We start from the raw sequence: 15,847 nt of genomic DNA, 5'->3' as shown, positions 1-15,847 counted from the left end.
TTCAATTACATGTTGGAAAGGAAAAGATTTGATTCAGTTAAATTCCTATTATAAAACTGGGTGAGTTGTCACCAAAACATAAACACTGTACATTAATTTGACATTGCTGTATCCTCTGTATAAGACAGAGGGGACTAAGAGCAAAAAGACCAGTCCATTATTCTCTAAGGAACATATTAATTCCTGTAGGTGAAAACAGTTCACTGTATAGGTAAGATGTGAAGAACAACTCATACTTTATTTATAGGCTATCAAAAAGAATTTATAGTGAAGGCAATAGTCTCTGAACATCTACTGCTTTAATTTGTGACTCAGTTTGCTAAATATATTCTTTCTGAACTATTTTGAAACATTAACTACTAGATTGTGTAGACTGTTCATAAAGGTTCATGAAATTGACACATCATGGTTTAGATTGAGGAAGTTAAAGAATTATTATTTATAAAGTATATAAAGGAACATTCTGATGTAACTGAATGAAAAAGGCCTTGAATATAACACTAGCATCTAAGCATTGACCATCACTTTAATACATCACTTTGTTCTACACTTTCTTCTCCATAGATTAATCAACCCATACTGATTTCTAGAAGGGAAGGTGCAATTCTTGGGCTTCAGACATCCTACCACATAAATTTTTTGAAAAACACTTAAAGTAGCCAAATGTTTTCATCAAGCCCCCTTTTGTTAACAAGAATGTCATATTGTAGCCTATATACTAAAAAAACATTATAGAAAGGACATGTAAATAAGCTGGAGTAACAGTGAATTTTCTAAAGACTTGGAAGGATAGTTGGCAGTTAGTATTCCAGAGAACAAATATTTGAATTCTGATGGAGAAGACAGACAAAAATATGTGCAAGGATTTAAAGATGTACGTTCACTAGAAATAAATAAAATAAATAGAAATAGAAATAAAACTGAAAGATTATATTTGGAAGCAGAAAGAGCAGCCTCCAAGTTGGTGTGTTAAAATGGAATCGATAACAAGGCCTAACAAAAGGATGCTAGTCATGGTATCACTGTGATCACTGACTGGACACTACACTTTGGAAAAATCACTTCGTACCTCTGATTCCTTATGCTCTTATCTGCAAAAATGATTAAAAATACCACTTCCTCTTAGTTCATGGGATTATGATAACTAATTGAAGTTTTAGAAAAAAATTGAAAGTGCTAAAGCATTTCTTAAGCTCCTTGTTTTAAGTAAAACCCATGATAAACATGTGACATATATGTGAATTGCTAAGAAATCAAATTAGCCAATACTACAGCATGGCTTCAGTATATATACTATAGTATATATAGCCTAGTTACAGTAATCAACACTACTTTAAGAAAATTTATTGGAGTATAGTTGCCTGCCAATGTTGTGTTAGTTTCTACTGTACAGCTAATTGAATTTGCTCTATGTATACATATATCCCCCCGTTTTTTAATTTCTTTCCCATTTAGGGCACCATAGAGCACTGAGTAGAGTCTCCTGTGCTATACAGTAGGTTTGGTTAATTATCTATTCATGGCATAGCAACCAAGTATTCTTGCCTGGAAAATCCCATGGACAGAGCAGCCTGGTGGGCTACATTTTAAATGCTTAAAGAGCTGTACACGACTTAAGCAATTTAGCCTGCACACAGTGTTTATATGTCAACCCCAATCTCCTAATTCATCATCCCTTTGACCCCCTTAGTGTCCATACATTTTTTTTTCTATAACTGTGTCTATTTCTGCTTGGCAAATAGGTTCATCTATACCATTTTTCTAGATTCAACGTATATGCATTAATATACAATATATGTTTTTCTTTTTCTGACTTTACTTTTGACAGTCTCTAGGTCCATCTACATCTCTACAAATGGCACAATTTCATTCCTTTTCATGGCTGAGTAATAACACTGCTTTTATAGAGATGAATAAGCTATAAGCTTCATGCCTACCTGAACGCAGCCTCCAAAATAGTTTCTTTCCTTCCTATATTAAGGATTGGTTTTTTTCTATTGTTTTTTTTAATCAGACACACAAATTTTGAAACACTGACTTCCATTTTTAAAACTAAAGATCAGTATGTGCACTGCATGATTTTATTTGCATAAATGTATGTAAAAATATGATAGTTTAATAGGTGTTGAGAAAGAGATATAAAATAGGTGAATATAGTTATAGCTATCGCAGAAGTTTCCCGGGTTATTGACTAACGTGTTGAAAAAACCCTGGGTATGGGTTTATCTTTCTGGAGTAAAATAGAACCGTCAGGTTAAAGCTCTGTGACAATTTTGTAGAAACGTTGGTAAGCATTTAAAATGTGGCCTTGTCATGTGCTCTTGTGCTGGCCCCTGTGTTGACCCTCATGAACCATGATGATAATTAAGCACAGATGGAGGGTCAGTGCCCATTTGTCAGGAATGCCTGAGGCTTTCCTCTGAGGCTTTGCCCTGAACTCCAACTCTCTCTGCCAGAGGAAACTGACGGAAAATGTTTTTCCTCCAAATATAAGAAGGGTTTTCTTCATTTAATGGGCTGGTTACTTGTGGTAGGGTGGAGTTGCCACCCTTGAATTACTCAGCTTCAAACAAGTCACAGAGACTCCTGAGCCTCCTGGTAGGTCCAGAGCAGAGGTAGCGGCTTCTCCCTGCTGGTATTCCAGACATAGAAGATCCACTGAGTCTGGAACTCTTCCATTCCTAGCCTAAGTTAAAACTAATTCCAACCTTATCCATTTCTCAGATTTTATTTGTGGCTCACCTTAATTCTAATCCCAATCCTCCTTTTCTCACTGACTCAGCAACTAGATAACAGACTTTCCTCATGCTCTCAAACCTCATTTAGCCTGATATTGATTCACTTTAATTCAACACTTTTCGGTAGGTGGCCCTGGATGCAAGGCAGGCAACTGATTATTTAATTGACAGAGTTGACTTTTTCTTAACTTTCATCTAGACAAAGGAATGTGTGACCCAAATAAAATAAACCTTCAGTATCAGATTTAAGTTGAAATAAAGACATTTGATGTATTAGGGCAATTTATTAGCTTATTCATCAATCATCCAGATCTGATTAGGGCATTTGATTTTTAAATCACAAGATTTCTAAATACTTTTGGTTTCATTTTTCATAACTCAGTGTGTCTCATTGTAAGACGTGTATTATTGATTTGTTATTGTTTAGTCACTAAATCGTTTCCGACTCTTTGTGACCTCATGACTGTAGCCCACCAGGTTCCTCTGTCCATGGGATTTCCCAGGCAAGAATACTGGAGTGGATTGCCATATCCTTCTCCAATATTGATAGTATTTCTAATAATTATCTTTTAAATTTTCTATTTATTTTCATTGTCAGTGGATATTTTATTTAATTGAATTTTAGAGCAAATTATTTAAATGAGTATAGGGAGTTATTGGACAGCTAATGAATACCAATAAATTTCCTTCTCAAATGGTAGATGTGTAATTTACCATTACTTAGAAAAACACCAGATCTTCATTTCATACTTTTAATTTGAAACATGTGAAATGTCATGTATGAAACGAGATGCCAGTCCAGGTTCAATGCACGATGCTGGATGCTTGGGGCTGGCGCACTGGGACGACCCAGAGGGATGGTATGGGGAGGGAGGAGGGAGGAGGGTTCAGGATGGGGAACACATGTATAATTTTTTTTTAATTAAAATTGAATTAAAAAAAAAAACAAGAAAAAAAAAAACAAGAAAAAAAAGGAAAAAAAAAAAAACAAAACCATTCTTTGACAAGATATATTTTCTATCAATTTAAACAATTAGCATATGTGGAATATTAATAAACTTACAGAAGTGTCCCTGCTAGGATGTGTCCATTTTTCAATAGAATCTACATTCTGTGCATTATTTGTGGTGAAAGTTTTTCTTTTTTTTTTTAATCTAAATTTACTTATTTTAATTGGAGACTAATTACTTTACAATATGGTATTGATTCTGCCACATATCAACATGAATCTGCCACAGGTGTACACGTGTTCCCCATCCTGAACCTCCCTCCCACCTCACTTCCCGTACCATCCCTCTGGGTCATCCTAGTGCACCAGCCCCAAGGATCCTATATCAAACCTGGACTGGTGATTCGTTTCTTATATTATATTATACATGTTTCCATGCCATTCCCCCAAATCATCCCACCCTCTCCCTCTCCCACAGGGTCCAAAAGACTGTTCTATACATCTGTGTCTCTTTTGCTGTCTCGCATACAGGGTTATCATTACCATCTTTCTAAATTCCATATATATGCGTTAGTATACTGTATTTATGTTTCTCCTTCTGGCTTACTTCACTCTGTATAATAGGCTCCAGTTTCATCCACCTCATTAGAACTGATTCAAATGTATTCTTTTTAATGGCTGAGTAATACTCCATTGTGTATATGTACCGTAGCTTTCTTATCCATTCATCTGCTGATGGACATCTAGGTTGCTTCCATGTCCTGGCTATTATAAACAGTGCTTTCATTTGACCTTAATGCTGTAGTTTTCCTGACATTTCAGGTAGGTTTCTAACATACAAATGTATCCATGGAGAGAACTTTTCCAGTTGTTTTCTTAAAGTCTTGGAACATTAGATGTCTTTGACTATTTTGATCCATAAGAATATTTTAGATAAGCACAGATGACATAATAAAAAATACTTAGGTTTATTTTATGCTTGTTTCCTCTTCTAAATACATTAAACAAGAGTCTTATTTCTAATTTTATTTATGTGATTTTAAGAGTCAGCAGTGATTAGTGAAATCCAGTCCCTGACATTATTGTTTCACTTGGGTTTAATTTCTGATATTTCCTGAGCTTTAGTCTTATTTAAAAGATAGGGACAATATCTTATAGGCTTTTGTGGAAATTTAGCTGAGTAAATAAATACTTGATAAGCACTTAGCATAAGTACTCAATATTTGAGTCAGAGATCCCTTTATTCATTTTTGTATACTTATGACTTAAGTTATAGATTAATTAGATTATACTACATTTAAATCAGTAAATTCATCAGAAATATATGAATATAGGAAAACAATAAAAATAGATGCAAAATTATTAATAATATTGTGTTAGGATAGTGTGATTATGTAGTTTCTTTATTTTCTTGGTTTTTAAATAGTATTCTATTACAGGGATCAGCAAACTATAGGCTTAGTCTAATTTATAAACAAAAGTTTATTGGAATATCCACACTCATTTTTTTTTAGTATTGTCTGTGGCTGACTTTGCACTAAAACTATTAAGATATGAATAGTTACGAGAGAGACCATACAGCCTGTAGAACCTTAAATATTTATTATCTAGTCCATTATAGGAAATGTTAGCTGACTTCTGCTTTATAACTATCAATGTTATAAAGAAAATAAAATGTAATTGTTGATCTAATTGAAAAATAGAGTAGAATCTTCACTACAATTATCCAAAAGGAGAAATATCAGAAGGTGATAGGAAATGCCAGTAGATATGTCTAAAGCTCATGCAAGAATCATTCCATTCTTTGGTTCAGCATCAAACTGGAAGGGAAATCCAGAGCTATTAAGTATCAGTTAATGAGATCAGGATGAACATATGGTGATTAAGTACTTAAAATCCTAGTCAAAGCAATTAGGTAAGAAAAAAAAAAATCAAAGACATCAAATTTGAATGGAAGCAGTAAAAAATTATCTGTTTCCAGATGACTTGACCTTATAGAAACCCTATACTCCATCAAAAAAAAAAAAAACTGTTAGAACTATCAACAGATTTGTAAAGTTGTAGGATACAAAAATCAGTACACAAAAATCAATTGTTTCTATGCACTAATAATGAATTATTGGAGAGAGGAATAATACATTATTGTAAGAAAAAAAAGTTCATTTACAATAGAATAGCACCAGAAAGAATAAAATTCTTAAAAATACATGTAACCAAGGAAGTAAAAGATGTATACATTGAAAAGTATAACATTGATGAAAGAAATTAAAGAAGACAAATGGGAAGCTACTCCTTGTTCATTGATTAGAAATATTAATATTGTTAAAATGTTCATATAACCCAAAGCAATCTACAGGTTCAATGCAGTCCTTATCAAAATTTCAATGCCATTTTTGTTGAAATAGAACAATCAATCCTAAATTTTGTATGGAACCACAAAAGAACCTGAGCAATCTTAAAAAAGATCAGGAGGTATCACACTTCCTGATTTATATTACCTGATTTCTAATTCTATAGAAATAGATTTATATTTCTAATTCTATTACCTGATTTCTAAGTCTATTATTTCTAATTCTTAGTCATAGAATTAGACAATACCACATTGTGGTATTGTCTAAAAACAGACATATACATCAGGAAAACAGAATAGAGAGCCCAGAAATAAATGCATGTATTCGCCAATTAGTTTTTGACAAAGATGCCAAGAATATACAATGGGGAAAAGATAGTGTCTTAAATGGGTGCTGGGAAAACTGGATATTCACATGCAAAAGAGTAAAACTGCACCCCCATTTTACACTATTAATAAAAATCAACTCAATATGGATGAAAGGCTTGAACATGACCTGAAACCATAAAATTCCTAGAAGAAATATAGTAGGGGTAAGCTCCTTGACATTGTCTTTGTGATGATTTTTTGGGGGATTCAACATCAAAAAGGCAACAAAAGCAAAAGTAAACAATTGAGACTACTAAACTAAAACTAAACTAAAAAGTTTCTTCACAAAAAAGAAAACTGTCAACAAAATGAAAAGGCAGCCTATGAAATCGGTGAAAATACTTGTAAGTCACATATCCAATAAGAGGTTAATATCTACAACATACAAGGAACTCATGCAACTCAATAGCAAAGAACACAAATAATCCAATTTTAAAATGGGCGGAGGACCTCAATAGGTATTTTTCTAAGGGAGACATAAAAGGCCAACAGGTACATGAAAAGGTGCTTAACATCACTAATCATTAAGGAAATGAAAATCAAACCACAGTGAGATTTTACCTCATACTTATTAGAATGGCTATTATCAAAAAAACAAGCGATACTGGAAATTATTTGGAACAAATACTGGCAAGAATGTGGAGAAAATGGAAAACTTTAATGCTCTTGTTTGGAGTGTAAACTGTTTTCAGCCTCTATGGAAAAAAGTATAGAGGTTCTTCAAAAAATTAAATGTAGAACTACTACCATATGATTGGGCAGTTCTACTTCTGGATATATATGCAAAGGAAGTTCAGTACAGTCACTCGGTCATGTCCGACTTTTTGCAAGCCAATGGACTACAGCACGCCAGGATTCCCTGTCCATCATCAACTCCCAGAACCTACTCAAACTCATGCCCATTGCATCGGTGATGCCATCCAGCCATCTCATCCTCTGTCATCCCCTTCTCCTCCTGCCTTCAGTCTTTCCCAGCATCAGGGTCTTTTCAAATGAGTTGGTTCTTTGCATCAGGTGGCCAAAGTATTGGAGTTTCAGCTTCAGCATCAGTCCTTCCAATGAATATTCAGGACTGATTTCCTTTATGATTGGCTGGTTGGGTCTCCTTGCAGTCCAAGGGACTCTCAAGAGTCTTCTCCAACCCCACAGTTCAAAAGCATCAATTCATCAGCATTCAGTTCTCTTTATAGTCCAACTCTCACATCCGTACAATACTACTGGGAAAACCATAGCTTGGACTATATGGATATTTGTTGGTAAAGTAATGTTTCTGTTTTTAATATGCTGTCTAGGTTGGTCATAGCTTTTCTTCCAAGGAGCAAGCGTCTTTTAATTTCATGGTTGTAGTCACCATCTGCAGTGATTTTGGAGCCAAAAAAAATAGTCTCTCACTGTTTTCATTGGTTCCCCATCTATTTGCCATGATTGATGGAACTGGATGCCACGATCTTAGTTTTCTGAATGTTGAGTTTCAAGCCAATATTTTTCACTCTCCTCTTTCACTTTCATTAAGAGGCTCTTTCGTTTCTCTTTGCTTTCTGCCATAAGGGTGGTGTCATTTGTGTATCTGAGGTTCTTGATATTTCTCCCGGCAATCTTGATTCCAGCTTGTGCTTCATCTAGCCTGGCATTTCACATGATGTACTTTGCATATAAATTAAATAAGCAGGGTGACAATATACAGCCTTAACGTACTCCTTTCCTGATTTGGAACCAGCCTATTGTTCCATGTCTGGTTCTAACTGTTGCTTCTTCACCTGATTACAGATTTCTCAGGAGGAAGCTAAGAAGGTCTGATATTCCCATCTCTTTAAGAATTTTCCACAGTTTGTTGTCAACAGAAAATTGGTTCAGAATTGGGAACACGTGTACACCCATGGCAGATTCATGTTGATATATGGCAAAACCAACACAATATTGTAAAGTATTAGCCTCTAATTAAAATAAATAAATTTAATTTTTTTTAAAAAAGAAAATTGGATCAAAGACTTACTGAACATGGCCCCACCCATCAGAACAAGACCCTGTTTCCCTCTCAGTCAGTCTCTCCCATCAGGAAGCTTCTATAAGCCTCTTATCCTTATCCATCAGAGGGCAGACAGAATGAAAACCACAGTCACAGAAAACTAACCGAACTCTTCACATGGACCACATCCTTGCCTAGCTCAATGAAACTATGAGCCATGCCATGTAGGACCACCCAAGATGGATGGGTCATGCAGAGAGTTCTGACAAAACTGGAGAAGGAAATGGCAAACCACTTCATTATTCTTGCCTTGAGAACCCCATGAAGAGTATGAAAAGGCAAAAAGGTATGACAATGAAAGATGAACTCCACAGGTCTATAGGTGCCCAATATACTACTGGAGAAGAGTGGAGAAATAACTCCAGAAAGAATGAAAAGATGGAGCCAAAGCAAAACCAACACCCAGTTGGGGATGTGATGAGTGATGGAGGTAAAGTCCAATGCTATAAAGAGCAGTATTGCATAGGAACTTGGAATGTTAGGTCCATGAATCAAGGGAAATTGGAAGTGGTCAAACAGGAGATGGTAAGAGTGAACATCAACATTTTAGGAATCAATGAACTAAAATGAAATGGAATGAGTGAATTTCTCAGATGACCATTATATCTACTACTGTGGGCAAAAACCCCTTAGAAGAAATGGAATAGCCCTCATAGTCAACAAAAGAGTCTGAAATGCAGTTCTTGGATACAATCTCAAAAATGACAGAATGATCTCTGTTCATTTCCAAGGCAAACCATTCAATATCACAGTAATTCAAGTCTGTGCCCTGACCAGTAATGCTGAAGAAGCTGAAGTTGAACAGTTCTATGAAGACCTATAAGACCTTCAGAACTAACACCCAAAAGATGTCCTTTTCATTCTAGGGGACTTGAATGCAAAAGTAGGAAGTCAAGAAATACCTGGAGTAACAGGCAAATTTGGCCTTGGAATACAAAACGAAGCAGATCAAAAGCTAACAGAATTTTGTGAAGAGACCATGCTGGTCATAGCAAACACCCTCTTCTAACAACACAAGAGAAGACTTTACATGTGGACATCACCAGATGGTCTATAGTGAAATCAGATTGATTATATTCTTTGCAGCCAAAGATGGAAAAGCCCTATACAGTTAGCAAAAACAAAACTGGGAGCTGACTGTGGCTCAGATCATGAACTCCTTATTGCCAAATTAAGACTGAAATTGAAGAAAGTAGGGAAAATCACTAGACCTTTCAGGTATGACCTAAATCAAATCCCTTACGATTATACAATGGAAATGACAAATAGATTCAAGGGATTAGATCTGACAGACAGAGTGCCTGAAGAACTATGGACAGAGATTCATGACAATATACAGGAGGCAGTGATCAAGACCATCCCCAAGGGGGAAAAAAAAGAAATACAAAGGAAAGGCAATCATTATCTTAAAGAGATATCTGTATTTCCGTGTTCACTGCAGCATTACTTACAACAGCCAAGATGTGGAAACAAGCTGTGTGTCCACTGACAGATGAATGGATAAACAAAATGTGTACACAAACGGGACTTCCCTGGTGGTCCAGTGGTTGGGACTTCACCTTCCAGTGCAGGGCATGAAGGTTCAATTCTTGGTCAGGGAGCTAGATCCACAGGCCTCGTGGCCAAAAACTAAAACAGAAACAGAAACAGAAACAGTATTCTAGCAAATTCAATTAAGACTTTGAAAATGGTTCCCATCAAAATGTATATATACACACACACACACACTTACAATCACTAATACACACAATGAAATATTATTCAGCTTTAAAAAATAATGAAATCTTGCCATTTGGAACAACATGGATAACCCTGCAGAGCATTATGCTAAGTGAAATAAGCCAGATGGAGAAAGATGAATTCTGCATCATGACATTTAGATGTGGAATTAAAAAAAAAAAATCATACTTGTAGAAACAGAGTAGATGCTAGTTGCCAGAGGCTGGGGGATGTAGAAATGTGGAAAGGATGGTGAAAAGATATAAACTTTTAGTAATTATATGAATAAGTTCTTAGGATCTAATGTATAATAAGGTGACTACAGTTGATAAAATTGTGTTGTATAATTGAAATTTGCTACCTTAGTAGAACATAAAGTGTTCACACCAAAAAACGTAAATATGTGAGGTGACAGTTGTATTGATTAATTCAATTGTGGGAATCCTTTCATAATGTATATTAAATCATCTTGCACATTTTAGATATATTTTACCTTTGTCACTTATAACTCAATAGAGCTGAAAAAAATCAAAAAAAGAGGTTATTATAGTTTAATGTCTGAGAACTTCCTTGCAGATATGCCTGACTCACAAAATGTAAAATAAGTCTTTTAATCTGTAGCCTGTTATCTGTTAATTGCAGATTATACCAATTTCTCTCCATATTTGAAATGCCGTAAAATATTATGTTAAAAAAATCTTAAGTATATTTGCAAAAATTAACATTAAAAAAAAAAGAGTAAAAGTGATAGTTTTCCACCCTTTTACTTCCATTCTACTACTCATCATTGTAGTATTTATTCTAGGGAAGCAGTGCTCTACCTATTTTAAGTTTCATTTTTATCACTTTGCCTGTATGTGTTTCTGAAGGTAAAGGCCTTGGATAGAATTATGGACAAATTAGAAGACTTTAAAGAATATTTTCACAAAATGTGGAAGGTGATATAGAAGATCATTGAAAATATCTTAGATATAATTTGACATCAGACAAAAATTAAACCTCTGTTTCTCTTCGTAGATACTGTTTTAGGTTTTTTTTTTTTTTTTTTTGGTAGTTTTCCTGGATTAGTGGCAGATTTAGCTTTTATTTGCATATTTTTGAAATTATCTTACCAACGGACAAGTGTTTACTTTTTCCTCTATATTTCAACTGAAAAATATTTGCAAATGGAATGAGAGTAGTAAAAAGAAGATGCTGAGAAGTATTGGCAATTACAGCTAAAAGCCAAGTAAGCAACATCATTCTACAAAGAATATTGATGCTAGGGAACCAAGGTTTTTTAAATTTAATTTCAGTTGTATTAAGCTATATGTGATCATTCCTTCCACAAGAGAGTGGGTACTCTATACCATAAAGCTAGCAGTTAAGTGTTCCTGTTGTTTAGTCGCTCAGTTTGCGATCCTATGGACTGTAGCCCCCCAGGCTCCTCTGTCCATGGGATTCTCCAGGCAAGAATACTGGAGTGGGTTGCCATTCCCTTCTCTTTAAGGGTTCCTAGGCATATCCAAAAAGGAAGTCCCTTCCTTTGAATAAAAATAACATACAATCTGTTTGATTGGGAGCATTTCACTGCTATGAAGAATTCATAAAATGATAGGTAGTACCAGCTTTGGAAGTGCATTAAAATTAATTTTCTAGAACATACAATTTCTAATCTTATAATATGCCTACTATTTAATTCTCTAAAATTCATCAAATGTAATATAAGATCCTTTTAACCTTGGTATATATAATCCTAAAAGTTTGGATTAAGAAATCATTCTAAGGGATGACAGCTCCATTTATCTTAGAAATCAGAGTGAGATAGCGGTTGTTTCTTTGTTGGTACTTTAGTATAGATCTGAACTTAACTTTCTCTTTGAGTGCTTTTTGTTTCCGTGAACAAAATGCTTTCAGTTTTTAGCTCATAACAGAGTTACATACCTCACTCTAATTTTTTGGTAAATTTGCTGATAACTTTCTGAATAGCAGAGTATTAAAAAATATTTATGAAAATTATACAGTTGTAGTTAATGTAATAAAAATATAATATTATTTTGGTAACTCAAAAGTGACATGAAAATGCAAGTATGGCCTAAACTATTATTTCATTTTTTTAAACACAGGTTACTTGAATTTCAAATAGAGAAGCAGAAATGCCACCACCAGGAGGCACCCCACCACCACATCCACCTCCTGATGGAGGATGGGGCTGGGTAGTGGTTGGAGCAGCTTTTATCTCCATTGGATTTTCATATGCGTTTCCCAAAGCTGTCACAGTATTCTTCAAAGAAATCCAGCTCCTATTCAACACTACCTACAGTGAAATAGCATGGATATCATCCACAATGCTGGCTGTTATGTATGCAGGAGGTAAGCTTCTTTGGACTAAATTGATTTCTGGTTTAAGAAAACAATTGCTCCATGCCACAGTATTTTACATGTAGTATCTTGGTACATTAAAATCCTGTTTTCATATTACCCTCACTTAAAACCAAGAAGGATAATTAGGGCTGAATTTTTAGTGATTCAGCATATTGAACTATTCACTTCATTCTGAGTCTTACTAGAGTATTTATTTGAATGAGCATGGATTTGCACAAACTAAGGTTTACTAAATTATGGAATTTTTAACGGTGGCAAATTTCCATTTAATTTGGAATAGAGGCTATACTATAATGTTAGTATCATTTCATAACATTCCTGCAATTGGTAGACATGCTTTTTTATGAATGGGAAAGAAACTCAAGTTGCTGACAACCTATTTTCTAAGCCTAGGAAGTAATTCACTTTAAGCTGCAAAAATGGAGTGTTATCATGTACATTCTGGATCCATTCAAGTTTGTGTGAATAAAATCATTCCTTACCTCTGTAGCTTGTTAAATTTGTATTTATTTAATATAAATTAAATATTAAATATCTGTGTAGCTTACTTAAGTATTTTAACATTTAAATGGTTGCTTGACAGTTTTCTTGTTACATTCCATGTTCAAGTGAGGGTGTGATTCATGAGGGATAGTGAATAAATTGGTACCATAGTAGTGTATTGGCCAAAAAGTTCATTTGATTTTTTTTCTGTAATGTGGCTCTAGTAGTGCTTAGTTGTCTTTAAATTCACTTGAAACAATTTTGTTGAATTGTATTATGACAGATGTCATAGTGTGCATTAAAAAAAAAGCATATTAAAGTTGGTGCATTTTTGTGTAGCTATTTTAATATTGAAGATGGAAGAAAACATTTTTGGCATATTATGCTTTATTATTTCAAGAAAGGTAAAAATGCAACTGAAACACAAAAAGATTTGCATAATGTATGGAGAAGGTGGTGTGACTGATCAAAAGTGTCAAAAGTGATTTACAAAGTTTCATTCTGGAGTTTTCTCTCTGGACAATGTTGTACCATTGGGTAGATCGGTTGAAGTTTATAGTGATCAAATCAGGACATTTATTGAGAATAATCATGTAATACCATGTGGGAGGAAGCTGACATACTCAAAGTATCCAAATCAAGCTTTGAAAAGCATTTGCACCAGCTTGGGTATGTCAGTCACTTTGATGTTTGAGTTCCTCCGTAAATTAAGCAGTAATAAAACCTTCTTGGCTATATTTCCACATTATATTTCATTAAATATAATGAAATGTTTTTACAACAAATTGTGATGATGAAAACTGGATACTATACTATAATGTGGAATAGAAGAGATCGTGGGGCAAGTGAAATGAACTATCACAAATCACACCAAAGTCCAGTCTTCATCCAAAGGAAGTGATGTGTGTATGGTGGGATTAGATGGGAGTCCTCTATTATGAGCTCCTTCCTGAAAACCAAACAATTCATTCCAACAAGTACTGCTCCCAGTTAGAACAACTGAAAGCAGCACCTGAGGAAAAGCCTCAGAAGGAGTAAACAGAAAGTACGTAACTTCCCATCAGAATAATCCAAGACCACACATTTCTTTGATGACCAGGCAAAGACTGTTACAGTGTGGCTTGAAAGTTCTGATTCATCCATCATATTCACCAGGCATTGCGGCTTCAGATTTCCATTTATTTTGATCTTTTTAAAACTCTCTTAATGGAAAAAATTTCAATTCCTTGGAAGCCTGTAAAAGGCACCTAGAACAGTTCTCTACTCAAAAAAAGACAAAAAAGATTGGGAAGATCAAATTATGAAGTTGCCTGGAAAATGGCAGAAGGCAGTGAAACAAAATGTGACTGCATTGTTCAATAAAATTCTTGGTGAAAATGAAAAATGTGTCTTCTATTTTTATTTTAAAACTGAAGGAACTTTTTAGCCAACCCAATACTGCTGACTATTAAAAACTACTGGATTATTAGTGCATTTTTGTGTCACCTATCAGCTTTAAATCAATCCCAACATCAGACAAGATTGTCTACAGATTTTTTAATCATTACTTAAAATATTTAGATTTTAGGATTTTCATTTTTCAACTGGATATTTGACTTTAAGGTACAGATAGAGACTCAGAATATAAGCACTTAGAAGTGTGTGTTAGTTGCTTAGCCATGTATGACTTTTTGTGACCCCATGGACTGTAGCCTGCCAGAGTCCTCTGCCCATGGAATTTTCCAGTCTAGAATTCTTGAATGGGTAACCATTCCCTTCTCCAGGGAATCTTCCCGACCCAGGGGTTGAACACGGGTCTCTGGAATTGCAGGCAGATTCTTTACCATCTGAGCCACCAGGGAAGCCCAAACACTTGAAGAAATTATACAAATCATCTTTCAATGTCTTACTTTATAGGTGAGGATAATATGGTTCATAGTGATTGTGATATAAGATTAGGAATAATATCAAAAACGTGTTCACATTTATTTTCAGCTCAGGCCTCTCTAAATGCTTAGTGTCTCATATGACTTAATCCTCTTAACATTCTGTAAAATAAGAATTACTGCTCTCCATTCTATAGCCACGGAAATAGATAAAATACTTTTCCTAGTTCAAGCAGCTCAATAGGGACATAAATTGAGACCCCCCAACACATGTAATCACTATGCTCTTCTGCCATTCTCTTCCCTCCGTAAAATGGCAGGGCTATATCTGTCCAAGGCCTTCCACAAACCTGATTCAGGTGCTGCCCCACAAAGGTTGTTGCTTTAGTGACATAATAATGATTCTTTTTGCTGTTTTTGTTCAGTCGCTCAGTTGTGTCCAATTCCTTGCAACCCCATGGACTGCAGCATGCCTGGCTTCCCTGTCCTTCACCATCTCCTGGAGCTTGCTCAAACTCATGTCCATTGAGTCAGTGATGCCATCCAACCATCAAATCCTCTGTCATCCCCTTCTCCTCCTGCTTTCAATCTTTCCCAGCATCAGGGACTTTTCCAGTGAGTTGGCTCTTCACATCAGATGACCCAAGTACTGGAGTATTGAATTATTCTTCAGGATATAGTCTTTTTTTTTTTGTACTACCAAGGTAAAAATTTGATCCCCCAATAATCCTTTGTGTGTGTGTGTGTGTGCGCGTGCACGCGCATTGGTGGGTATTTTCTATTTTCCATAAGTCAGTGATTTTACATTAATCCAATATATGTTACTATTACCCTTTTGGTTGCGTTAAATTGATGCATTTCTGTTCCAGTACCAAAAGATATCTTTAAAATGCTATTTGGGTATGTCAATGGACAATTCTGCTTTTAAAACACTTTAAGATTCTCTGTTGGACAGTTGCTTTAAGGGTTGTCCTGTGTTGTCTC

At 35.0% G+C, this 15,847-nt stretch overlaps 1 protein-coding gene across 7 annotated transcripts in view; it reads left to right on the top strand.

The window, feature by feature from the left end:
- SLC16A7 (solute carrier family 16 member 7) overlaps window positions 1–15,847 on the top strand; it is a 194,925-nt gene that overhangs the window by 121,298 nt on the left and 57,780 nt on the right. For all 7 annotated transcript variants that reach the window (XM_019960911.2, XM_019960913.2, XM_019960910.2 and 4 more), the window contains one exon: window positions 12,257–12,503. In XM_019960911.2, the coding sequence (XP_019816470.2) occupies window positions 12,287–12,503 (217 nt within the window). In that variant the 5' untranslated portion in view covers window positions 12,257–12,286. The remainder of the gene's footprint in view (window positions 1–12,256; window positions 12,504–15,847) is intronic.

Source organism: Bos indicus, chromosome 5 (genome assembly GCF_029378745.1).
Source record: "Bos indicus isolate NIAB-ARS_2022 breed Sahiwal x Tharparkar chromosome 5, NIAB-ARS_B.indTharparkar_mat_pri_1.0, whole genome shotgun sequence".
In the NCBI taxonomy this organism is placed as follows: domain Eukaryota; kingdom Metazoa; phylum Chordata; class Mammalia; order Artiodactyla; family Bovidae; genus Bos; species Bos indicus.
Note: the sequence above shows the minus strand (reverse complement) of the source record. Positions and strands in the feature narration are given on the sequence as shown.